The sequence below is a fragment of the Mytilus edulis genome, chromosome 13 (genome assembly GCF_963676685.1).
Source record: "Mytilus edulis chromosome 13, xbMytEdul2.2, whole genome shotgun sequence".
Lineage (NCBI taxonomy): Eukaryota > Metazoa > Mollusca > Bivalvia > Mytilida > Mytilidae > Mytilus > Mytilus edulis.
In genome coordinates, this window is record NC_092356.1 from 42,375,726 (window position 1) to 42,403,257 (window position 27,532).

At 32.1% G+C, this 27,532-nt stretch overlaps 1 protein-coding gene across 1 annotated transcript; it reads left to right on the top strand.

Moving 5' to 3' along the window:
• The first annotated feature begins 1,893 nt into the window (after positions 1 to 1,893).
• On the top strand, positions 1,894 to 27,235 carry LOC139501281 (uncharacterized). The gene is made up of 15 exons (XM_071290315.1): positions 1,894 to 2,148; positions 10,354 to 10,441; positions 11,131 to 11,164; positions 17,659 to 17,791; positions 18,120 to 18,180; positions 19,394 to 19,500; positions 20,262 to 20,347; positions 22,867 to 22,925; positions 23,102 to 23,223; positions 23,867 to 23,957; positions 24,808 to 24,922; positions 25,491 to 25,665; positions 26,032 to 26,221; positions 26,413 to 26,621; positions 27,041 to 27,235. The coding sequence occupies exons 1-15, from the start codon at positions 1,984 to 1,986 to the stop codon at positions 27,158 to 27,160; spliced, it is 1,755 nt and encodes a 584-aa protein (XP_071146416.1). The 5' UTR covers positions 1,894 to 1,983; the 3' UTR covers positions 27,161 to 27,235.
• The last annotated feature ends 297 nt before the right edge of the window (positions 27,236 to 27,532 follow it).

Consider the following 27,532-nt stretch of genomic DNA (forward strand, 5'->3'; position numbering starts at 1 on the left):
AATTCTATGCAAAAATTTATATTGAAAGGTTCTTAAATAAGCATCTCTACAAGACTTGTTTGTTATCATGAAATATTCTGACCATTCTGTAGTATCAATAACTAACAGTTCTTCCCATTTCAAAAATTTGATTGTTGGTAGTTGAATAACTTCATCTACTAAGTTTTTATATACAAATTTGGCTTTCACATTACACCTGATTTTTTTTAAGAAAGTATCACCAGTGTTAGACTTATCTAAATCTTGATTTAGACAGTTCCTTTTAAGGCATTTTTTCATAGTGTTAGGGATTTATGATATCAGACCATCATATTTAATAAAATTGTTGGTTTGTACTTTTTCTTGAAATTGCTCAAATTTATAAAAAATCATATTTTCACAATTAATAAGGTCACTTACTGACTGCACACCCCCTTTTCCCATTTAATGTAATATGGAAAATCATCCAAAGAAGAAAAGTTCAAAATATCTAAGGATAAAATGTCACTGACAGAAATCTCAGTAATAGGTTTTGCAGCAGTAAAGCATAGTAAAACATCCTTCCAGAAAGAAAGTTTACATCTTTTAGAAATCTCAATCAGCTTTTCTTTCTAGAGATTTGAAACCCTTTCACCCCCATACTGCATAAGGTCTTCCAGTAAAAACTACTGCCAGCCACCGCTAGGGTTTGCCAGCAGTCTTTTTATCCAACTAATTTTCAAATAGACATTGAAGGAATGAAGATGTACCATATTAAGTCCACCTTGTGAAATATCACCAATAAGTGTGTTTCGCTTAATTCTGTCTGGTTTTCCATTCCATATGAAATCATAAAATAATGAAGTGAGCTCTGTTAACCTGGAGTGTGATAGGTTTGGTAATGCAGTCAATAAATGGTCCAACTTGAAAGAGCAAGTGATTTAATTACTGTAATTTCCCCCAATAATGTGAGTTTTCGATGTTGCCAGCTCTTCAGAATTGCAGAGACCTGTTTAATTTTCTTAGCAAAATTAATTTCTGTGATACAGCTTAAATCTAAAGAAAATTCAATCCCCAAAAGTTTAAGATTTGAATGTGACCAATGAAGTTTTAAGTCGGGACATAAAGTAAGATCAGAATATTATTTACTTCCAACCCATTGTGTTTTTGTCTTTGAAGCATTTATTTTCAAACCGAAATTTTATAAAAAGATTCAAAACATGAAAGTGTTTTTCTCAACGATACTTCCCTTCCATCTAACATAAGTAGAATCTTACCATACTGAATCTGTATATTATTGTAAACTCTAAATAAAGGCAACAGTAGTATACCGCTGTTCGAAATTCATAAATCGATTGAGAAAAAAACAAATCCGGGTTACAAACTAAAACTGAGGGAAACGCATCAAATATAAGAGGAGAACTACATGTACGACACAACAGAAACACAACATTAAAATATAACACACACAGAAACGAACTACAATATAACAATGGCCATTTTCCTGACTTGGTACAGTACATTTTAAGAAAAAAAATGGTGGTTTGAACCTAGTTTTGTGGCATACCAAACCTCCCGCTTTTATGGGAATATTTTCATAATTTTACGGTACTGATATCCTTGATATAGTAATTTAATCAAATTAAAACTATTACTTTCAAATTTATATTAACTGAATACTTATAATTCACTTGTTTTCAAGATAATTATACTAGCACATGCGTAATCATAATCGCTAAATGCACACAAATAAAAGTTTTGACACTTCTTCTCTCGACCCTTTCAGAGTATAAAAGGTAAAACAATAGTATAATGTATGTAATCAAGTTGGTTAAACACACCCGTAGTTGATCTTAGTGTTTATCTGATGTGTGCATGACTTAATTCGACTTTATTTAAAAATAGGCTATATACATTTCAACGCATTGGGATTTTGAAACGGGATTAAATCCCATAAGAACAACACGTAAAATATATTTCTGAAACAGAAAAAAATATCTATAACTTGGGTGAAACAGGACTAAAATGGACCATCTTTGGTCCTTGTATGGAATAGTTTTTGCAATATTGTGGACATGTATTCCAAATGAAGCAAAATTCATCCGATTTAAGCCTGGATATGAATATGAATATAAGTTTGAATCTAATTCCGAGTTAACAGATTACGGAAATTTCAACATAAAGGCAAAGGTGAGTATTTTTCAGCATCTTTATTTTTTTTTATAAAGGGTGCGAAAAGTTTATTTGGTCCCATTTTTCACTGAAATTCTAAATTTTAAGAAGAAAAATACCGCTTATGAAGATATGACAACATTAAATACATGTACATTATAATAAATGACGTCCCAATTGATGCACTAGTTATGAATAGGTCTCGGATTTTTTTTAAAGTCAAATGAACATGCAGCGTGGTTAAACAATTTTGTATTATATCCAACCCACTTGATAAGTGGAAAAACAAAACTTATATAAAAAGTAAAATTCAACCGGAAAGTCCCTTTTCACATGGCAAAATCAAATGACAAAACACATCAAACAAATAATAAAAATTAGCACAGAAACCAATTTTTTGCAGTGAAAATACTTTAACATATGTATTCATAAACTAATTCTTATTTTTTAAACATCGCATATGATATGGAATATCATATATTTAAAAAAAATATGCGCATGCTTTTCGATGCCACTACTGGTGGACGTTTCTTCTACGAGGGTATCACCAGCCCAGTAGTCAGCACTTCGGTATTGACATGAATATCAAATATATGGTAAAATAATGGAATTTAAGGTCCTCATTGCTCTTCAATACTGTACTTGTTTGGCTTTACAACTATTTTGATCTGAGCGTCACCGATGAGTCTTATGTAGACGAAACGCGCGTCTGTTTTACTAAATTATAACCCTGATACCTTTGATAACTATAAACTTATACTGAAATGCATGAAAGTCGATATGATAAAGAAAACATCTTTTGTTAGGTAACCATAAAATCAAAACATAACAAAATTATTTGTAAACTACGAAAACCGTTTAAAACATTTTGTTCGACAATTAAACATTATACAAATATATAAATATATTTAATAAAAAATATTACAATAAAAACAAACGAGACGAGACAAAAATAGAATAAATGCAACCAAAAAATACGAGAATAGGTTAGATTTTAATTAGAATAGAGTGAACAGAGTGACGGTATATCAGTTGGGGTATCTGAATATTGTCTTCTCCTGATATAGAAGTGTATAGAATAAAAATAGTTATCTTTCCTATTAAAAGTAAGGTCGCATTCCCAATAGATATATGTTCAAATATCATAACAGAAGGGCAAAAGATACAAAAGGAATAATCAAACTCATAAGTAGAAAACAATCTAAAAATGCCATGAAAATTTTAATCTTCCAATATCTGAAAACATTATATCTTTATTTTTATTATTCTGTCAATGTACCTGGTATTGCTTCATTTAGGGTTTGTTGGATTCCATAAAATTTTGTTTATTAATCTTGATTTGTATATGCCAATATATTTTTTTTTTACATCGGTAAAATACTGTTGCCTCTCTTATTCATAGTACAGTTCGTTGCTGGGCTTCTAAAATGTCGAATATGACTTTTTTGGCTAAATATACTTTTTGACACCAATGGTCTGGTCGGGAGGAAATCTTTGGTATTACAAAATAGCATACAGTTAGACCAATCAAAATGTGTGAAATAAGACATATTACAAAATTGCCAATGACAGTTGTTTGTAAAGTTTGCTTCAAAACTTGAAAATCGTTGTAGAATGGCTTTGGGGAAAAATAATTGTACATTTCTTTATTTCTGTAAAACTAATTTAAGTTCTTGGTTAATCCAGAAATGTCAACGTTTTTATTTCACTGCTATTTACAAAACTGTTCAAGTTCACATACGACATTTTGGAAGCATGCATTTTGCCAAAATTTTCAAAGCCTGTTTGTGAGAAAAAAAAATTCTAGAAAAATTTGTAATTTACAACACTTTAGAAGCCCAGCGACGAGTTGTTTCTAGACAAAATATAATGGATGCAGTTGTCAGAATATTTTAGTTTAGGTTAGAAAACGGGTAATTATTACCAATTTATTAGATTTTAATTAACAGCATGCAACCATAACATTTATTTCTAAACATCCGATATTTTACAAGTCTTTCAAACAAAAACAATCACTTCAATTCCGTTTTTCTTATCTAAACACCTTTTCTTAATCTTAATAATCTCTGAGCTGGGCTTTAACTGACCCATATAATGATAAACCATATATTCTGGATATGCTGTAACATGCAATTCGTCGTTTTTAAATGAAAAACTAGTAATAACTGGCTAAAACAATTTCTGTAACTAGATAGGAAATAGTATGTCAAATAAATTAACAAAAAAGTATTATTTTCATTTCGTGCAGTTTGAAAAACGTTATCGGTGAGATAATTAAAGCCACCAGACCTTTAACCGAGATATTTAAATGTTTAATGAAAGAATGTCATCAGAGTTCATTATTTTTGGTATTCCTTATTATTAAAACTCTTCGTCAAAATAAAGAAAATAATCGAATTAGTGGGCTAAGAACAATTTTGCAACACTCTATTATACAAAGCATTGAATTGATAGGCCGTTGAGATTTTTATCTCTCTGCGACTTCAAATACATGTGATCCACCGAGATATCTATGCGTTGTGACGCGAATAGAGTAAGACGTCTAGTGTTACTTTCCAAGGTCAAGGTTCGCCTGAAGTGATTGATTTGATCATTAGTCAATTATGTTCTTGAATTGTGTCAGTGGAAAATTAGATCGGTACTAATTTTTATTGTACTTTCTTTTTGTTTTGTTTTTTCAATTAAGGAGTATGTGTACTAAAAATAAAATTAGTTACAGCCCTCTATTTGTGGGTTAATCATAGGTATGACATACTATACAGGCACAATTCTACTGTTCTCCAGAAGGTTTTTGGTATTTGCCGTCCTTTTGCTGTGTCGTTGACTCCTCCCTTTTAAAACATACATTTCATAAATCAATTGAAAATGTATTTGCCTATCAACCCTCAACACTAAGTCGGGAATATGACAGTTGTTTTCCATTCGTTTGATGCGTTTGAGTTTTTAATTTGCAATTTGATAAGGGACTTTTCGTTTTAAATTTTTCTTGGAGGTCTGCATTTTTTAATTCAATTTTTAACTGTTAAGTTTGTAAAAAAAAAATCATTTTGCATTTGTCTGTTAATTTCTTGTTCTTTATCAAATGTTTCTTTATCCCGTGAAACGTTTTAACGGACGTAATTAAAGCAACAGTAGTATAACGCTGTTCGAAAGTAATAAAACGATTGAGAGAAAACAAATCCAGGTTACAAACTAACTCTGAGGGAAACACATAAACTATAAGAGAAAAATAACAAAACACTGATTAGAAGTGCAACAAAAAAACAAACGACAATGCAACACACACAGAAAAGAACAATGATATAACAACTGCCATTTTCCTGACTATGAAACAGGACATTTTTAAGAAAACATTGTGGGTCGAAATTGGTTTTCTGGCTAACCAAGCCTCGCACTTTTATGGTAATGTTAAATTTAATACTAAATACAGTACAAATAAATGGAAGAACATTCAAGTCCATAACCGTGGATTTGTTGGACAATACGGAATACTTTTATGAGTTATGTCAACTGACTGACATTTTTCGTGTGATCGATGACAAAGGGGATCATTTGTAGTTGATAAGATTAAGGCAACAGTCGGTTACCTATGTACCAATCTCATAAATTGTAAAGGAGACACATCGGAAATTAGGTATCAAAAAAACCTAAGGCAATCACATGGACTCCAAAGGGAGCGAGACCGATTGAGTCGACAGTAAACGCATCTCCTGCCATTTGTGATCCCTGCTATGCAAATCATTGCTTCAACACGAAAACATGTCGCAATCGATTTGCTACCATTAAAACTTAGTCCGTTTGGTTCCAATATATATTCCTGAGAAATTTAGGAAACGGTAGTTACCGATGTTCAAATCTCATTAATTGATTAAGAGAAAACAAATCCTTCAGGATTGCATATCTTTACATTAATATTGATTCACTCATAGGGCCTTTGCATCGGAAATAAACACATCTCTTCTAAAACCAGTTGTTTTGCATAATACGGGTTATGTTCTTCTCATATATTTTATGATGGTATGATACTAAACCACTAAAGGGAGGGATTGTACTTGATTTTCATATGATGAAGACATAACCTTTAAATCAGTTTAATTGAGGTCTGGAGCTGGCATGTCAGTAACTGGCAGTAGTCCTTTGTTAATGTATGTATCATTGTTATTTTGCTAAGTTTCTTTTGTTACCTATTCTGACATTTTTATTTATTAGTTTCTTTATTCAACATTGGCAAAAGGTATAGGGGAAGGGTTGAGATCTTACAAAATATGTTTAACCCCGCCGCATGTTTTGTCAGGAGTCTCTGGCCTTTTTAAAGTCTTGTATGTTTTTTTTTTTTTTTTATCTTACTTAATTTTTAAGTTTTTAAGTTTAGTGTGACGTCAATTTTTATTACACTAGTACAAAATTTTATTTAGGGGCCAGCTAAGGACCACCTCCAGGTGCGGGATTTCTCGCTGCGTTGAAACCCATTGATGGATATCGGCTGTTGTCTGCTGTGGTCTGCTGTTGTCAGCTCTTTGCTTGGATTGTTGTCTCTTTGACATATGTTCCATTTCCATTCTCAATTTTATTGTTGCCATTATTTCATATATATGCGAGATATTGAGTCAAATGCCTCTTTATTTCTTAAGCTGCGCAATGATTCTAACGTTTAAACATGCTGTTTAATTTCAAACTTGTTTGATAACCTCTTATAATTGATCTGTTTTCCTCAGTTTTGATTTGTAACCCGGATTTGTTTTGCTAAATTGATTTATGACTATTTAAAAGCTGTATACTACTGTTGCCTTTATTTGCAGACATAAACTGCACAGGATAATAAATTTTAAAAACAACAACTGGAAGTGTTTAACGACCTTGGCTGGCTATACAGTCCTCGCATGGTCGAAATTTTAAAAATGGCATATATCAGCACTAATTATAATTGGAAAATCAATGTTCTGTTTGGTGTGAATTTTCTGTTTAGAATGCGACCTATCGAATTAGACTTACTGCAGGTTATGTAATAACATGAGCAACACGACAGGTATCAATTGTGGTCTGGAACAGGATCTGCTTACCCTTACAGAGCAGCTATGATCACCACCAGTTTTTTTGTGGGATTCGAGATGCTCAGTCGAGTTTTCTATGTTGTGTTTTGTGTAAAAATGTTGGTATTTTTCTTTTTTAGCCATGGTGTTGTCTGTTTAGCCATATGAGTTTGAATGTCCACCTGGTATCTTTTCCCACTCTTTTGTTGGTTTGTTGCGTAAAAAATTGAAAACAAGACGTTTAATAATTTCAATGCGTCCGAAGCGCTTTTCTGGATTTACCTTCATCAGGAACGCTCAAAGCCAAACATTTGAAATCCGAGGATGTATAAGTACCGAAACCGTTGAAGAGCTATATGACAAAAAAGGCCTAAAATGTAACGTGTGCATTATGCAAGCTTCTTCTCTAAAAGCTTACTTAACAATATATGGCTTTAAATAGGCAATTATGGTTGCTAAAAAATAAGTATATATTTCCGAAATTTTAGGCTTGGAAAAGATTTTGTTTGCCTTTTTCTGGAATATATGGCTATTTGTCTCTTTATATTTTTTTCTGATTGTAGTCGTCTAATAACTTGATTTGGGTGTTTTTTCGATATTCTTTTCGTATAGTTGAGATATTTTTTTCTCTGGGATATATGTGATTCAAACATTTACGACTGTAGATTATTGGGGCAGTAGTCATCGTTCTTGGGTATATTTTGCCAAGAGGGGGCAAGGTAGCCAAGGCACTGGCCAAGAGGTGGACTTGTTAAAAGTTAGTGTATTAACCATTAATGTAGACCCATTAGCCAACCTTCTTAAACCGTATATAATAATTCATTTATGTATATGCGCAATATTAATGCCATTTTTTCAAAAATATCATATCAAATTCAATAAGGCTTTGTTTGAATTTCGCTTGTACACTTCACCATAATAAAACAAAAAAAGACCGAGTTGTTGTTATTTGTTCGGCAAATAGGTTCATATTCATATTTATATTGAATTATCAATATCTAACGTGCTTAAATGGCGAGCACGTGCAGTTTAATAACTTTAGGTAGAGTTCTGATATAAGAAGAAAACAAAGACCTTTTCCGTTAGCGCACAAACACCATCTCTTTGATTGTATCAAACGTGAAAATATAGAGCTCGAAACCTTCAAGTAATCCCATTATGTTACTTTATTTATGTATGTCATCTAAAAAGATTTTCTTTTAAAGGTATAGATAAAACTTCCCTTAATAATATAAATTAACGGTAATAGATATCGTCACTCTTTTGTATTCCCAATAATGTAATCTGTCAGTTGAAATAACGAAAAAATGTAAAACGCATTAACGCTAGTTTTCTTTGATCTATTTGCACAAAACAATGCACAAGATTGAATTGACCTGAATTGGCAGGCTGTTTAGGGTCTTAATCTCTGCCTGACTTAAATACTAACATGCGACCTGTCGATATAACGGTTCTCTTTAACGCTTATATAGGAAAATATTATTATTATACATCATTTAATAATATTATGTCAGCAAACGGTGTTCTCGGGACAAATAATTTTTCAGCTAATACATGTATATAAAAAAATGGAAATAGATTTATTTCTAAGGCAATAACAATCAAGACCAAGGAGTAAACAAAGACTCACAAAACCAAAGGACATTTACATCAACAGTTATAAATAATAATTAAGAAAGAACACGAACTCCACTAAAAACCGGGAGTGAAATCTGGTGCTCCGGAAGGGTAAGCGTTTCCTGCACCGTATATGGCACCCGTCGTGTTATTTCTTTGTTCAGTTCGGTAATGATGGAACGTTCTTATGACTGAGGAAGAATATCAGATATGATTTCTGACACACTTTTGTCATAATGGGCAATCAGCTCATGATGGCGACCGTCAAATTTCTTGACTGATGACCTTAATTTGATTGGTTCATAGCCCTGTCTTAGCAACTTTTGAGAAATCAGTATTCCTCGTTCAACACAATCTAAGATCAAGATTGATTTCAAATACGATTTATCAATGAAAACATTTTGTTCACGAAAATATACATTTGAACAAACCTCATGCAGCCTCGATCCCTCCTTCTATCTCGAGACTTCCATACACATAACGAAGAATGTTGTCACTCTAACTTCGCCCCCCAACTGGATTTAATTTTTTTTTTTATTGTTTCCATGGATTTGTTATTTTACGAACGACAAATTTCAAAGTGAATATTTGAAATATTATCAGTTAAAAAACTATTTTTATAAATAACTCGCCATAAATACGTTTTGCCTATAAGGCAAATGTTTTTTATTTCTTTTCTTTTTTAACTGCTATTGCTAGCTTTTTATGTTCCGTAAGATCAGAAACAAGCACAAAATTATTTCAAAACATGTTTTAAATTCAAATATGCAAACGTATCAAGAATTTTCAGAGGCATTTTGAAAATTGTTTTGTCATCTACATGTATTTCCTAAAATCTTTTCCTGATTAAGAAAACAAAATTATTGTGTATCAATATGAGGACTATATTGACCAAAATTTATTTTGTTTTAAAAGGAGCCATCAGAGTGTATGGTACGCTTAGTTTATAGGTATACATGTAATTCTATCTTACATAATCATTTACTTCATAGTTGGCTTGAAGATTGTAAATACATGACCTGATTCAAATAAAGTGAGGAAAACAAAAATAGTCAATCATGTCATTTGAATTCTATAAATCGGATACTAATGTCAAAATCATCCTATTTTTTTCTTAATACGACTAAATGTTGTATTTTTATCTGCAATGAGAAACACGACGCGTGTCACTGGTCTAGTAGGTACCGTTTCTCCTTACCCTGCACCTGAGTTCTTACTCGGCTTTTGATCGGATTCCTGAAGTTGCTCAATCTTTAGAAAAGCGTTTTGTTATTCAGTGTTGATTGTCTGTTCGTCGTTTTCTTTTTGACCATGGTGTTGTGTGTTATGTTTTTATTTTACATATATTTTTGATTGTCCTCTTGATATTTTCTTTTTGTGCTTCGTATCGATTAACCCTAATTTTGATTTGGTCATAGACATTGGTGTGGTCTGTAAATTAAATGCAAGTTTGATGATGAGTCACAATTGCTGAAATAAAGAAAGATATAATTTTGATCGATCATTAGACAAATTGTGCCTTTTAAGATGAAGCAAGTAGATCTGCTGTGTCAAAGTTTATTCTCTTTTCTTACAGATCAGTTTCACTAATATTGATGAAAAGTATGGATACCAGGAGATTTTGTTGAGAATCTATGCGTTCACTTTTTATGCAAAGGATCCAGGTAAGGCATGCTTAGGTTGTCATCCTGACCGTTCGTAAACAAAAACACACAATAAATAGAAAAATAATATAGTATATACAAATCACCTAAAAAAAAAACCCACAACGTGACACAATAAACTATCGGACCTACAATATTGAATTGATACGCTTTTTTTTCAGATGCGTTGCTGTTTTAGTGACATCATAGCCAAGTTTTGTTTGAATTAGATTTGCGCCGTTAATTGTTTTTATGAATTCGTCATTTCTTATTATTATACACCCCAAGCCGTTGTCTGTTAAGCATTATGTTTTAGTATCGTGTGATTGTTCGTTCGGTATTGTAATTTTTGCATAGCCTTTGTCAGTTCGTTTAAGTTGTGTTCATAGTTTGTGTGTTTGTTCATGTAACAATCTCCTAATAATTTGTCACCTTTGTAATAATCTGTACAACTTTCAGTTCTTCAGTCATGATGTAAACTTTGTTATGAACAAGCCTATAATTTTATCGCTGCGTTGAAGACCCAATGGTGGCTTTGGTCTGATATTCCCCCGTTTCCATTCTCAATTCTATAGTCTACATGGGGTATAATATGTGCCTGTTATTTTTCACGTGTGTTATTTTTGAGATAGCATTGCACTATAACATATAGCTAATAAAAAAAACTCTAAATAGATGTAGTAATCAGAATCGTTTTATCACCATTGCAGATGCACCTGGGCATGACATGGACTTGAGTGAATGGTGAGTTACATCTCTTAAGCTATATAACTAAATGTTTTTTGTTTTGTTTTATCATTTTCTCCTTTAACTTTAGATTATATAGTATACTAGCCAAACAGAGCACGGCATTCTTAATATGATCTAATATACTTATACACAATAAATGATATAAATTAAATTGATTGATTTGTCGGTGTTCAACACGCCGGTTTCCAAAATCACAACCGTGGCATTGTAGTGGAAAATATTAATAAGAGATCACCTTACTATCACATTGAATAAAACTGAATGAAGGAAAATTATAAATACATATCATAAAATTCAACCCTGTGAGTATGAACTAATGAGCTTTTCAAAGTTCAATACTTCTTTATTTAACTTGAGGAAACTGTAAATTCATACCAGAGCCGCATCAGTATAATGCGATCCTTAATTCAACACATTGGCTCTGTTATTCATAATTGTACGGCTTTTCAGTTTTTCGGCGGAATACCTAAATAACATCAGAGACATATAATACAATGTGTACTGATAAGTCTCTGATTACAGAAAGCTGAGTTTTATATGATTTTATGGCCATTTATGGCACACTAATTAGTGTAATTTAGAAATTTCTTAAACAAGTACAACATTTGGACAAGTTTTTATATCTTTCGGACTACTGATATATCATATTCACATACCCAAAAGGGCAACTTGTTAAACAATTAATGTCAAATACTGTACTTTGCGAATTTTTAGATTTTGCTACTTTTTACTGAAAATGCAAGCTAGGTTCGCTTAATTGCTGTTACTGTTGGTCGCAGTTTAACACAGAGCTCTATGTAAAAGACATAAAAATAGTTAAGAAAGCATATGATGGGGGCACAACTAATGCATCAACTCAGTGGCGATAACACGGTCAGACATACCGTAAAAATAAATAAAACAATAAACGTTTGCTATCCACACTGATCTGTGTCCACACTTGTGTATTATATTGAGAAAAATGGTAGTCGAACATTTAGAAAAGTATCAACAATTTTCGGAAAATATATTTATTGAGCGAACTATTCTCATTTCAGGGTACTGTCTATTTATTTTAAAAACCTTGAGCGGTTGTTCCCTTTACAAAATCCGTATCGTTTCGTATCGCTAAATACGATTCGTAATTTTACCCAACATCATCAACATCATCCCAACTGGCGGGAGTTAAGAAATGTTTTCCTCGTAAACATGAGCATAAATATGCAATACTTTGCTGCAGAACGTAAAAACACGAAGTTGAGTTAAATCTTTGAGATGGTACCGCTAAAAAAGATTAAAATAATGATAATATAAGAGCACTGCATGCCTGACTCTCCACTGCTAGAGCAGTGACAGTGTTCTCAGAATCTTTTGTTTCTTACATAATTTTGGATGACGACTTCATTATACAAAAATGTTCCACACTAACTTAGTAAGAGCTGTATTTTGTTGCACCAGAGTATTTGTATCATACAAATCATGGGTTGAATTGCAAACTTGTGTGATGCCCTAAGGCTAAGACCACAGGTATTTGGGGCATGGACTTCTTTTTTCACTTGGGGCTCGTATGGATAGTAAAAAAGTTATTGCACTCGACTAGCAATGGATTGTTGAGACTTGATATATGTTCATACATTGTAAAAAATTGAAAATAAATAAAAAAAACACCAAACAATATTTTTTTTAGTGAGGTCCAAAAAAGGGGGGTCCATGCCCCAAATACCTGTGGCTAAGACATGAGCTCGAGACTACTGAGTATCACTACAAATTATTTCAGTACAATGCTTCTCGAGATGTTTCAGCCATAAACCAATTCTGCCAAATATTATTCAGGCCACATCTACATCTACATTGTTGAAATGCAAAGGGTCTAACTCTAAGACCCATCACGCAAGTACTAATTAGGTCATTCAATATGGTGCTCATTAAAAAGATATTAACATGTGAAATTAAAATCAAAATGCCACATAACACTTCGCCTTCGGCCTTGGTAATTTTTGTCCAATTTTGTTCAACCTTCGCCTTTTGTCATAACGATCTTAGATTGCGTAGGTGGTGGCGTCAACAAATATTCGCTCTGTGGTTATTAAAGAGAGGCGCCAAGGGGGGTATCAGCACGGAAGAACGCGAAATAAAATTGCCATTTCAGGATGAACGAAAAATTAAAAATTTCTTGCATGTTGGTCTTTTTACTGATTTCATGAGACACAGTGAATAACGAACATTTTTGGGGAAGACGGCTTCAAGCCGTCAATCCCCAATGGGGTTGACCAGAGTGACATTCCCTCACATCATTCATTTTGTTTTTATAGTGTGGAAAACCCCCCAACAATCTTACTGAGAATGATGAGATGGGGAGACACAAATGAATAAATTGACTTTAAACACTTTTTTTACACATTTCCCTTCTGTTTCTCTCGAAATTATCGTATATTGAGCTCTCCTTTACACTATTTACGTTTCTTTTACAATCCGGAAAAATCAGTATGACGAGATATTCTAAATATATCCAACCTACATTATATTTTATAGTGACGTCATTGTTGGAATGCCACACTACGCATAAGCAGGGATATCCTTCACTGGTTATTTAAATCATTCTCAAAGATTGTGCACTTATTAAAAAATAGTATTTGTTAAATTTAAACATAATGATGTTTGCTGTAGATGATTCAAACATCAACATGCAATACTTTAATTTGTAGGTCAACAACTTTCAAAGTAAACAGGAAGTCCAAGGGGCTACATGAGATCGGGGAGAGAAACGATCTTTTCCATTTTTTACTGTAAAACTCTGTTTTGAGAATCTTCCTCCAATTCAGGAGCACCTCAATTTTTCAGCTAATTATCCACTAAAATAAACACTTAAAATGTGACATTTAGTATATGATAAGTAGTCTTCCATTAAAACTAAATTTTGTGTACCAACATAATCATTGTAATAGTTACAAAAAAAATTATAAGTGTTGCATTTTGTAGTTTAAACCTATTTATTCATGAAATTTTACAAAAATTTCAAAATGTAGGATTTGGAAACAAGCTTCACACAGTTTACATCAATCATATTGTTATTTTTATTAGTACCTGTATCCCTGTGATGAGAAATGTAACTTAGAACTTTATCAATGGAAATTCAAAACTGAATAGATTTTTCAGTCCTAACTTTCTTAAGAAAAAAATTAAAAATCTTAAGAGTACTGTCACAAAAAAATGGAAAATGGCCCTAGCCTGCAGTTCAGTCGTACACTATTAAGATTTCAAAAATAATTGTAGTTGTTGCTAAATGACAGAATTCAACTAGTTGAATTTTAGATAATTAACTATCAACTTTAATTGAATGTTTAGATTTAGTAGATGCAGATCTCTTCCATTGGTCTAAATTGAATCCTAAACTAAAGAAACGAAATTACATTAAACAAAAATTGATTCTAATAGTGTCAACCTTCCACATGTTCTAGCTGTTCTTTTTTTTCATTCTTTATATGAAGACTATCAAAAGATAACCCCCCCACAAAAAAAAAAATGAAATAGAAACAAGGACGTCTTTCCCCTCAGAGCTATTCAGCTCTTTGATTCACAGCTGCACATGAAATAAAAATGGCAAAACACGTTGCACGAAAATATTAACCCTTTACCACCCTAGTTAAAGTATTTGAAATTTTAATAACTTTCTTAAACTATCCTGGATTTCTACCAAACTTGGACAGAAGCTTGTTTAGGATCATAAGATAGTATCCAGACGTAGTAGACACTGGGTTACGCGAAAACACTTACAAATTTTTCCTTTTTTCTTAATGTCCTAGCCTACATGTATCAATATTTTGAACCAAAAATGAAGGATAAGTATGGTAAAGGCTTCTTTGAAATTGATAAGATTTAGAAAATTCAGTCAACTATCTATCTATCTATCTTCCCGTCAAAGAGCGTGAATGAACAGCTAAAAACCTTCAAGTATTTACAGTTAAAATGAGATCTGTATGAACATGCACAGTTAAAATCAGTACTGTAGTTTAGATGTGGAGTAGTGTCGACATGCTGACGTCTCAGATAGTGTGTGGAAAATGTTCCATAGATGGGGAAGCTTGGATGTCTGGAGGTATGTTGTTCCAGGATATGATGGTGGCAGGAATGAATGAGTACTTGAAGCAATCCAGTTTGGCCCTGATCTGTCTGATGTTATTAGACTCAGAACCAAGGGTTCTGGTGTTATGGTAAATGCTCAGGTGGTGAACAGGTACTTCTACAACATGATTTATAATTTTGTAGAACATGATAACTCTGTTCCTGGCTCTTCTGTGTTCCAGTGGTTCCCAACCTAGTTGCTGAGTCATTTTGGTAATGCAACCAGGTTCCCTTGAGAAGTAGTCCCCAACTGCAAATCTGGCAGCCTGGCGTTGTACATTTTCGTGTTGTTGGATTTGCTGTTGATGGTAGGGATCCCATACAGCACTGGCATACTTGAGGACAGGCCTCACTAAAGTTGTGTTAGCTTAACTTTTAACTTCCTGAGGACAACTCCTGAGGTTCTGGAGGCTTTTGCTGTGGTCTGGTTTATATGTTTGCACCAAGACAGGTCCTTGCAAATGTATAACCCAAGGTATTTCCCACCTGGGATGCTTTCAAGGGTGTGGCCGTGCAGATGGTAATCGCATATGATGGGTTTGCGTTTCTTACTAATGTGGATGGTGGTATATTTCTGTGGATGGAATGCCATTTGCCAGTAGTTTTCCCATTTTTCTAGTTTATCTAGGTCGTCTTGCAGCTTGGTGGAATAGCTGGTGGATCTTATAGGACGATACTACAGGAAGTCATCAGCAAAAAGTTTCAAACTAGAGTTAACAGATTCTAGGAGTTTGTTTATGAAGACGAGAAAGAGCAGGGGTCCCATTACTGTACCCTGTGGTACGCCAGAAACTACCTCTGCTTCATCTGACATTGTTCCCTCCACTAGGACATGTTGTTTCCTACTGTTCAGGAAGCCCTCCACCCATTTGAGAGTAGAGTCACTAACTCCGGAGAATTTGAGCTTATGGAGAAGTCGCTTGTGTCAGTTGTGTGGCACCTTAACAAATGCTTTGGCAAGTCATATAATATTGCGTCAATTTATTGGCCATTTGATAGTCCAGTTGCCAGTTCATGAATTGTAGCAATCAGCTGTGTCTCACAAGAGCGTTTGGTACAAAATCCGTGTTGGGCTGGTGTTAAAATTGAGTGCTCTTCTAGATGTTCCATTATCTTCGAGTGGAGTATGTGCTCCATCACCTTGGAGAAAATTGCTGTAAGAGACACAGGACGGTAGTTTGCCGCTGTACTCTTGTCTCCTTTCTTGAAGAGGGGCACCACATGTTCCATGTCATTTGGGACTTGTCCTACATTAATTAATAGTTTAAAGATGTATGCAAGAGCAGGCGCTAATTCCGATGATAGCTCCTTTAGGAAGCGAGATGATATCGAGTCTGGTCCTGTAGCCTTGTGTGGGTTTAAAATTTTAAGAAACTTGGCGACGCCTGATGTTCCAATTATAAATGAGCCAGTTTAAGAATAAAATTTTTGTTATTTTCATCAGTAGATTCAAATGGTTTAGAATTGCAAACACAATTAATACATGTATGTATTGATATGGTATTTTAAGATATTTACAGATTTTAAAAATAAAATAAAGTATGTAAATAAACTCATCATAGATACCAGGACTAAATTTTTAATTTACGCCAGACGCGCATTTCGTCTACACAAGACTCATCAGTGACGCTCGAATCCAAAAAAGTTAAAAAGGCCAAATATTGTACGAAGTTGAAGAGCATTAGGACCAAAATTCCTAAAAGTTCATGCCAAATACAGCTAAGGTAATCTGTTTATTTTTTTGTGTAAAAAATTACACAATCAGAAAAATCTGAATAGCATCCTTGAATGAAACAATAGACAAAAGACAATTTATTTGCACAACCACCTTTACACAGTCAATGATTATGTCTGAGATGAAATACAAACAGATATGATACATATACATGCATGTCACACTGCATTGTAAACGCTTTTTTTGTTTTTAAACATACAGTACTGATACATCTAGCTGCATTTTGCTTTTGATAATACACTGTTTGTGTCTTAGGGTCAAACAATCCAATTGTAGTTTTCAGGCCTAGCTAGCATACCTTCCCACATTTCAAAATCTCCATGGGGGATTTATACACCAGAACTTTAAATGCATCTCTTACACATGTGTTTTTAATCAACCAGTCATATACATGTACTCTAGTTATAAATGAAAATACATGTCCTTTTAAAAATATTCTTTTAAACCCTTTTCATGCTAAGCTAGGCCTGTTTTGATAATGAAAGATTTGTTTTGAGTTACATATTTAGTTTTAAAAATGAAACAATTCAAATCCAATCAACACTTCTCATGGGCTTATTAATAATTAAATTAAATTAGTAAGACCCCTTATAAATTGGGAAAAGTGAGAGGATTGACCTAGTCAGTAACTGTCTAATGCTTATATTTTTAGGTTCTCTTTTGAGATTACACCTGTTGGACAAATTTTACGTGTGTACCATCCAGAAGAGAATGATGATTTTGTCTTGGCCACGAAGAAAGGATTCGCTGCTCTTCTGGCATCAAGACTTCATGAAGAAGGAGAAGTAAATGCACTTGTATTTTAATTTCTAATAAAATATTTCTAAAAGGTTCATTTAGTACTGCTTAAGCATAATCAAACAAATTTTAATCTTATGGTCCAAATATTGGCATCACTTGGGATAGAGTTTGGATGCATACTGCACATTTAACATTCAAATTTATCCAATGATAAAAATCAGTATGAAAATTTAATCTACAGAGAACATTGTTGTATTGGTTTAATCCTGTTGAAATCAAGTTAAGAGACTATTAGTAAAACAAAACAATTTTGTCTGACAAAAATTAATAACAATATTTCAATACTTTAATGTTTTTTTTTTTTTTTTACAGATATCTGGAAAACCATCACATGACGGGTTTTCTTACCATATACAAGAACTTGGCCATGAAGGTAAATGATGGTGATGAAATATTTGACAAAGTTTTGAAAATAAAATATGTATGGTAAAATTCAGCAAATTATTTGTTAGACTTGATCAACCAAGCAAGATTTATTCTGCTGATAACCTAATCAAGATTCAGTAACAACATGAATAATTTCTTAATATTATTAATTATTATTAATATTATTTCATTGTATAATATGTTTAATGTTGATTTATCTGAATAAATATTGTTTAAACTAACAATTTCTTCCCAGTTTACTCAGCATGCATAGTGTGCTTGTCATAGTTGAAATTTAATGTTTTCAATATATGAAAATAAGAAGATATAAATGTATGATTGTCAATGGGACAAATATCCACCAAAATTCAAATAAAGTGGATGTAAGCAATTATAGGCAACTGTACAACCTTCAATAATGAGATTAACTCATACTGTACAGTTGGCTATAAAAAGCTCTGACATGAAATATATGAAACAATTCAATTGGGAAAACTAACAGCCTAATTTATGACAAAACAATTAACAAAAAACAAATATGACAGACATGAACCAACAACAACCACTGAACTACAGGCTCCTGACTTGGGACAGCACATTAAGAATGTGATGGGGTTCAACATGTTTGTGAGAGCTCAACCCTCCCCTAACCAGTGACAGCGGTTTAACAGCACAACATAATTAAGAACAAAATATAAAAATAAGTGGAAAAAAACATAAACACAGACCAGAAGTGGCAGGGTATTTATTCATCCCTCATCCATAACAGCTAAAAGGACATAAGACCAGATCTGAGAGTACTTGCTTTGTTACCAATTTTGCATCTTTAAAAAAAAATTAAATTGTTGCAATGGATTGTTTCGTGATCTGTAGAATTGGAATTCTGATGAAGCTTTTCTTTTGCTATGTAAATAAAAATGTTCTTATTCAATTACAGTCAATGCTCTACTATTAGTTTGTAAACAAAGCCATGTGTTTGCTCCTTTACAGTCAATGTGTGGTCAAAAGATATAGACAAATTTTAAGCTTACCGGTACCATGTGTTTTTAAATGAGCCTAGAGGATAACATAAAAGACATGCAATGTATTTTTCTTGGTAATAAAGCTAAGACTGAGTCAAGACTAATTATATTTTATTTTTATTGAAAATTTTGATTCATAGTTGTACATACTGAGATGATATTGTTCTGCTATTAAACGTTGTTATGGGATATTTGTAGGACCTCATAATGCAACATACACTGTTAAACAGACAAGTACTGGACTGCAGTTCACAAAAGTCCGACATGAACCACTGGTTAAGAACTCTGGTGGAAAATACCAAAAGGTTAGTGTCATTGTGTTACTGATAAAATCATACATTAAGGGCATATGTTATATATACAGGGGAGGTAATGACGTTGCTAAGGTAAAATGTTATTTTCACGACATCAAACTGTGACATATTGGTAAAAGATGGATTTTTCGACTGATTTTTATCATTCAAACTGATTTAACTCTTAAACAAGTTCATGGACCCTTCTGTTTTAAAATGAGATTATGTTTGATTACATATGAAGATTATTTGTACCAATTTCATGAAAAAGTCAATGATGGAATTTTTTTTAATTTGATAAATATACAGCAAAAAATGACGTTTTTTTTTCATGAACATTTGATAAATTTTTGTTATTTCTAAACAAAATATTTCATAAATTTATGTGATACTTATATAAAAGAGAAATTAAAACAAAAAAGTTATGCATTTCTGTCGGGAGGAAAAATTTGTCCACAAATCCAAATTTTGAGCCAATATCTGAAATTTCAACCTCATTTTACTCAAAAAGTAGCACATGAAGGTATATTTTTTATTACATATTTGATGTAAGCAGGCAGTGAAAAATGGCCTATATATCTTAAAGGGAAAAATTCCACTAATCCAGAGATACATTTTGTAGCTGAAGCCTTCGGGATTTTCTAGCTGCATTGAAGACCCATTGGTGTCATTGGTCTGTGTTTGCTCGTTGGTCAGGTTATTGTCTCTTTGACACATTCCCGATTTCCATTCCGAATTTTATTTTTTTGAGATAAGTATTTTTACCATTACAGGTGATGCATTACCACAAAGACCTTGAAGTTATACACAGTGTTTTAATTGAAGAAGATTTCATATCACCAACAAGACCATCTGGAAAGTAAGTACTTTCTTTTATTAATCAATGGATGTTACATTTTTAGTTTGATAATAATTTTAAATGTTTGTATTGATATTGTGTATTATTTTATTTTCATACCTTCACTTTTTTTTTTTTTTTTTGTAATGTGTTTATTGGCAAAACACTACATATATATATATATATAATTATAGTAAGTAAGTTCATAGTACATCAGCAAAATCGAGACAAGTACATAAAGTTGATATTTTGAATCCTTCTATAAACGTATAATATTAATAATAAATTTTTTAAAAAAGAACAGAAAATCTTAATCTGAGGTAGCATGGATTGGGTAGATATTTTTATTACGTGAAAGTTCACTTATAAAATCATTCTATTAGTTGGAGCCAGGGGTTCCAGCAGGCGTACACTCTTTGCAATGGTTTATTTTTATAAAATATTATTTTTTCAATAAACAAATTTTCTTTAAGATAATTTTTTAAGGCTACAATATTTACTTGTCCACATTGCATTTTTGTTTTGTATATATAATATTTAGTTAATAGTATTATGAGATTTCTTATGTAGTTTTTTTCTGTTTTTTCTAATATCCCAAATAAGACAATATCTAAATTAAGTGATAGTTTAATTTGGACTTTTGAATATATCCATTTATTTAGTTCTTCCCAAACATCAAAAACTTTTGGACATGTCCAGAATATGTGTTCTATAGTTTCTATTGAGTCCGTAGTACAGAAAGTGCATTTATTGTTTTGTGAGACTTAATTTAATTTTGTAGAGTAATTTATTAGTTCCCAAAGTTCTGTGATTAATCCTGTATTGGAGGCACTGTAATTTTGAATTTTTAGTAATGTAAAATGGCAGTCTGTATGTTTTATTCCAATAATATAATGTCTATTTAGGGTTAAGGACCACTTTTCCAGTTTTCCTGTGATGTGATATTTGTTATTTTTTCATTTAAAACATTGTACATGTCTTTTGATCCTTTTGTAGATTTCATAAATATAGAAATAGTAGTTGGTATAATTGACCCATAAGGCTTTATAAGCTGATTACATTTAATATTAAGACTTTTCATATAGGAATAAACAGCTGACATTACTCCTTGATATATAAGAAAGTTGGTATCAATATCATATGTTTTTTTTAAAATTCCTGCCAATTCATTAAATGTCCATCATTATCAATTAAATCATTTATTAGCCAGACTCCCTTTTCAGTCCATTTTTTATACAGAAGGATTTGAATACCAATTTTAATTTCTTTATAATTCTGATAAAATCATATTCATTCTTAATAGCTACTTTGGTTTGGAGTTCAGTGCAAGCATTAAAAACCTCCTGTCAAAAAGGATTTCTTACTTGTGTTCTTGGACCTACCAAGAATAATTCTTTTAATTTATTTTTTTCAGTACAAGTTAGTAACTTACAATAGTAATTAGTTTGTTTGATTATTCTTCTTATCCAAGTTAGTTTTAATCCTTTGATGTATTGTTTTAGATTTAACATGTTAAGTCCACCCAGTTCATATATTTGAGCAGTTGTTTCTCTTTTAATTTTGTCTGGTTTACCATCCCAAATAAAATCAAATATTTTTTTTATGAATTGATTTAGTAATCCATTATTAAGATTTTGTAAAGTTAGAAATAGGTGATTGAGCTTTGAAATTATAAGACTTTTAATTATAGTAATTTTTCCAATTGGGGATAAGTATTTGTTAGACCAACTTTTCATTGTTCTTTATATCTCTTTAAATTTGGGTTCAAAATTTAGTGTTTCCATTTCTTGTAAGTCTACTGAATATTTAATACCCAAGAGCGTAAATCTGTTGGAACCCCACTCCAATCCCCACTTTACACACATTGTATCTTGGCTATATTTCTTTTTCCCAGTCCAGGCTACTTTTGTTTTCTCTAAATTCATCATGAGACCAGACCATTCAGTATATAGTTCTAAACACACAAAGAGATGCATCTAAGGATTCTGGTGTCATCAGCATATTGTGATATCAAAAATTCTGAGTCTTCAATAGTAATACCTTTTATATTTTTGTTTTTTCTAAGTAATATTCCTAAAATTTCTGCACATAACAAGAAAATGCAAGGGGATAAAGGATCCCCTTGTCTGCAACCTCTGTAAATTATAGTTGTATGTTTTTTATTTCTTTTGAATTAAGAAAACAGAGTGAGATCAAGGATTTAAAAATCTCAAAAAATAAGTAGGAACAATTATGGTTCAGGTTGTGGTGTTGGCACACACCTCATAGATAAAAAAATATATAAACATTTTGAATTATCATTGCAATTTTGTAGACATTTTACAAGATATGACAATCCTCATTAGGCCCCTAAATAAAAGGTCTGAATTTTGCCCACATGGGTCGTCTATTTAAAAATGCAAAAGAAATTGATGAATCTAACATACCTTTTATTGTAAAATATGCAAGTGGAGGATCTTTACTTTTGAATGCAATGACAAACTGAATGTATATCTGACAGAAATGCATGAAATAAGTATGGAATTTATTTTTTCTCTCAGGTTTGATGCATTGCATGGAATGAGGAAAATTAAAGCAGCCAATGAATTCAGTTCCATGGGTATGTATTGAAATTATATCTGCCTGATTGTTTGTTTAACCAACTTGCATCAAATATTCTTGACCAACTTTTATATGATCAATATTGCAGCAAGATATTTTCTTTTTGTTCCAATTATTTAATTCTTTTAAATCATCAAAATAAAGTAAATGAAAAATATATCTCATTTATTGTAGAATTTCCTGAGATGAGAGCCATAAGTAAAGGAACTCTATCCTATCTGACAAGAAGGTTTGAAAGGGATGCTGTCACTAAACCAATGCTGGGATTAGAAGAATCAACAATCCATGTAACCAAGGTCAGAAAACTTTCATTATAAATTATAATTATTTACCATTATATATTCTGACAAGGTCAACAACATTCAATGAATATTGATAACAAAATAATATTGTAAGCTCTTTGTCAACTGAGCTTTCAGATGGTGAATGAATTAAACAAAGTTGACCAACACCAAAATATGTGAAAGGACACAAATTTAAGCAACATCATCTACCACTAGTCAATTATTCATTTGACAAAATTTGAACATTTTACGGAAGTGCTGACCTTATGGTTCCAATGGAGATATTTTATTCAATCTCTGGATCGAATTTGTACATTTTTGGGAAGTGCTGACCTTATGGTTCCAATGGAGATATTTTATTCAATCTCTGGATCGAATTTGTACAAATTTCTAACTTGACCCAAAATGCCTATATTATTGAAATTAAGATTTCTAGGCTGAACTCCTGGTCCTTCTCTTTTCTCAACCTATTTAATTGATTTATAATGAATAAGTAGGTTTTGCTCTAAATATTTGTGTAATATTTGCCAATGGACATCAACAATAAATCAATTATTCCACTTTTGATTTAAAACTAATGATACATCCTTTGTATTTTAACAAATTTTCAGTTCCCAAGGCCTGAAATTTGAATTTCATCAAATTTTTTTTCCAGATAACAAGAAAAACACCAATTCTTGACCGTGCTACAGCTTGGCAATACATCAAAGGGAATATAACCTGCATGTGGACCCAGCCTCAAAATGGTAAATATTAATATGACAAAATTGTAGTTTGTGTATCTCATTATAACTTCAAGAACATTCTTTTATGTTTATCCAATAATTTTCCTTTGTTTTCAAAATTCCAAAAGGGAACATACTTTATATAATTGTATCAATAAATTAATTTTTCAAGACGTTTCGGCCATCGGCCTTATTTAGTTCTTTATTTCTCCTCACAACTACATGGCTGACATTATATTTTTCAATCATTTAAAAGATGTTGACATTTAAAAACAATAATTTTTATCAATCTTTGTTTAAGCACAGATTGAATGTTTTAATTTTATCTCACTTTTAAACAATTACAAGTCACCGGACAATCCATTCTTAAGTATTTCTAATCACTTTGGTAGGTTGTATGCTTGGTTGCTAAGTATTATCTGTAAGTTAATGATCTTAAACGAGATGCAACTTCTTATGGCAAATAGTACATTATGTAAGTGATAGATAAACATTGAATCCATTAAAGTAAATGATGTTTAGATTTTTGTAATTGAAAAAAATTATGAAGTCAGTAAAAATACTATCAAAATGATTGCATCTATTGGTAGTAATGTATATTACAAATAATATTGTCATAATAAGTCTGGATTTATGAAAATAATCACAAAGAAAAAAATTCAGTCAGTATCGGTTGTATTTATTATTACCGGTAGTCTAATATTTGTTTAAATAGTAACTAAATGATTCTGTTTTAATACGATTACTTAAAGCAAAGCTATTTCAAGGTCCAATTTCAACTATTAAATTAATCATGTTCTCTCATACATATATATTAATGAGTTTACCTCCAACAGATTTTGAGTAATAAAGTTGTTCTATTTTTTTACAGGTCGTACATTGGAAGCAAATGCTTGTTTCTTCAAGATAGTCGATGTGCTAAAATCAATACCAGAAGAAGAACTAATAAAGCTTGCTAATTACTACTTTGTAGAACTTAAACCAACGTAAGTCAGATTCCTTTTTCAAACTTTTATTGTATTGTGATGTAAAGAAAAGCAGTGTAAGTTTGAAGCTAATGAAAGTTTGTCTGTCTGCTTTGCTTAGAAATAGTACTGTAGAATTGGGCACAAGGACAGTGGTGGCTGAGTGGTGTAAGAAGGTCTGACAGTGATCACTAACCTATCAATGTTGTCATTTTTGAACCCTGCTCATTGAAAAGTGTGTTTCACAGAGACCTTGATTAACTAGGTCATTAGTTCTCTCAAGGTCATTAGTTCTCTCAAGGTCATTAGTTCTCTCAAGCTACTTCCCCACCAACAAAACTATAATCTTTCTAATTTTAATGCCAATTTAGAATTTTGACCCCAACTTTACTGTCCACTGAACATAGAAAATTATAGTGCTGGTGGGTCATCTGTGTACTATGGACTCATTCTTGTTAAAGTATAATCAGATGAAATTACTTTTTACATATTCAAAACCCTAACGCTGAGAATTGTCCTGACAAACAGAAGTTTAATTTCAAATGTTTTAAACGCTTAAGTCTTATCTAAATCTGTTTATTTTTTTCAGTCGTGCAAGGTATGTAGGAGCAATGAACACCATGCTGGATGCCTTTGGAGTCCTGTATACAAACTTCAGTGAGAACCTCCTGGCAGATTATATTCTAAAGAGTCCTGATCCTAAGCCTACACTTATCTTGAGGCTGCTGACACACATTGTAGGAAAAGACAACCCACCACATGATGTATGTATTGTACTTACACAAAGTTAACAATAATATTTATAAATAAAGGCAACAGAAGTATAATCCTGTTCAAAAGTCAAACATTGATTGAAAGAAAACAAGTCGGGTTACAAACTGAAACCAAGAGAAACACATCAACTAAAAGAGGAACACAGAAACACTGAAGTGCAACAAAAAACAAATGTATAATCTTAAAATTCATACAATTATTGGCACTAGTTCAAACAATTATTATGATAATGATGGTATTGAAGGAATATTTTATAATTATGTTATTTATCTGCTATCTTCTTGTCATATAGCCCACATTTCCTTTCATTGGTTTAAAGAAAGTGTAAACTGTAGTTTGATTCATTTTTATTCCAGAATATGATATCTGCCATGGAAGATCTTGTATTTAACAAAGATGACCACCCAGAAGAGATGTACAAAGAGGATCTCCATGAAAGGGTCTTACTCTGTCTTGGCTCAGTGTCACACAAGTTAACAAAAGCTGGACGGGAAGAGGAAGCTATCAAAATAACTGTACGAGTTCATCAATGGCTAGGAATACATGGTAATATCTTTGTTTTGTGTTTTGATATTTTTTTCTATATTTGTTTTAAATTAAATGTAAAAAAAGATAAATCCTTAGTTCTTTTTCATAAAGACCATCCCTTTATTTAGATGATATTCCCTCTATGATAAGGGTTAAATTGATTTAATCTGCTTACATTTTTTACATATGCATATTTTATATTTTGTTAGATCCATTTGAATACAGAAAGAAAAGAGCGATCCAGAGCGAACAGGAACAAATAGATTACGACCATTGGAGAGTGATTCTGTTAGAAACATTAGGAAATGCCAGAATGGACTTCTCTTTTGAATATATTGTTTCACATATCAACTCAACTAACTCAGCTTGGATTAAAAGAGCTGGAGTTCATGCTCTAAGGAAATATGAACATGAAATGGTGAGTTGTATGTAGACTGAAAGGTTGTAAATGCTATGAGACAGTAACCTAACAAAGCATGTGTACTGGTTTGCATTAGTTATGAATGTGTAACAAGAATTTTATTATTTCATTATTCATTTGAATGACCTGACTGAATTAAAAAAATAATGTATTCAATTATTTGCTGACTTACTTACTATTAGTAGGTGTCAAGTACAGTTAAAATATGAGTGAAATTCTAATTTCTGATTGGTTAAAATGCGAATGGAAATGGGAAAAGTGTCAAAGACACAACGACCCGACCAAAGAGCAGAAAACAGTCCAAGCACACCAGATTACCCCATTTAATGGTTTTGTCTCTGGATAGCCTTAAGTCTAAATGTTTAAATACTGCATTAATATGAAATAAAATTTAAGTCATAAAACTTTTATTTCAGGCTGCTGATGAGATGTATAAAGCTGCCATGTATGACGAGAATGATGAAGTTCGTTATGAGGCTTTATTGCAGTATCAGGCCCATCCTCAAGCTAGGATTATCACACCTCTTAATACGTAAGTTTAAGACATTATAAGAATGATGAAGTCCGTTATGAGACTTTATTACAGTATCAAGCACATCCTCAAGCTAGGATTATCACACCTCTAAAAGTGTAAATTTAAGTAATGATGAGAATGATGAGGTCCGTTACAAGGCTTTATTACAGTATCAAGCACATCCTCAAGCTAGGATTATAACACCTCTTAATACGTAAGTTTAAGACATTATAAGAATGATGAGGTCCGTTACAAGGCTTTATTACAGTATCAAGCACATCCTCAAGCTAGGATTATAACACCTCTTAATACGTAAGTTTAAAACATTATAAGAATGATGAAGTCCGTTATGAGACTTATTACAGTATCAAGTACATCCTCAAGCTAGGATTAT

Excerpts from the sequence above, each read along its gene's own strand:
- LOC139501281 (XM_071290315.1), top strand. The coding sequence starts at position 1,984 with ATGGACCATCTTTGGTCCTTGTATGGAATAGTTTTTGCAATATTGTGG. Across the intron at positions 18,181-19,393 it reads ACAAGAACTTGGCCATGAAG|GACCTCATAATGCAACATAC; the intron begins GTAAATGATGGT and ends GGATATTTGTAG. Across the intron at positions 23,958-24,807 it reads GTGGACCCAGCCTCAAAATG|GTCGTACATTGGAAGCAAAT; the intron begins GTAAATATTAAT and ends ATTTTTTTACAG.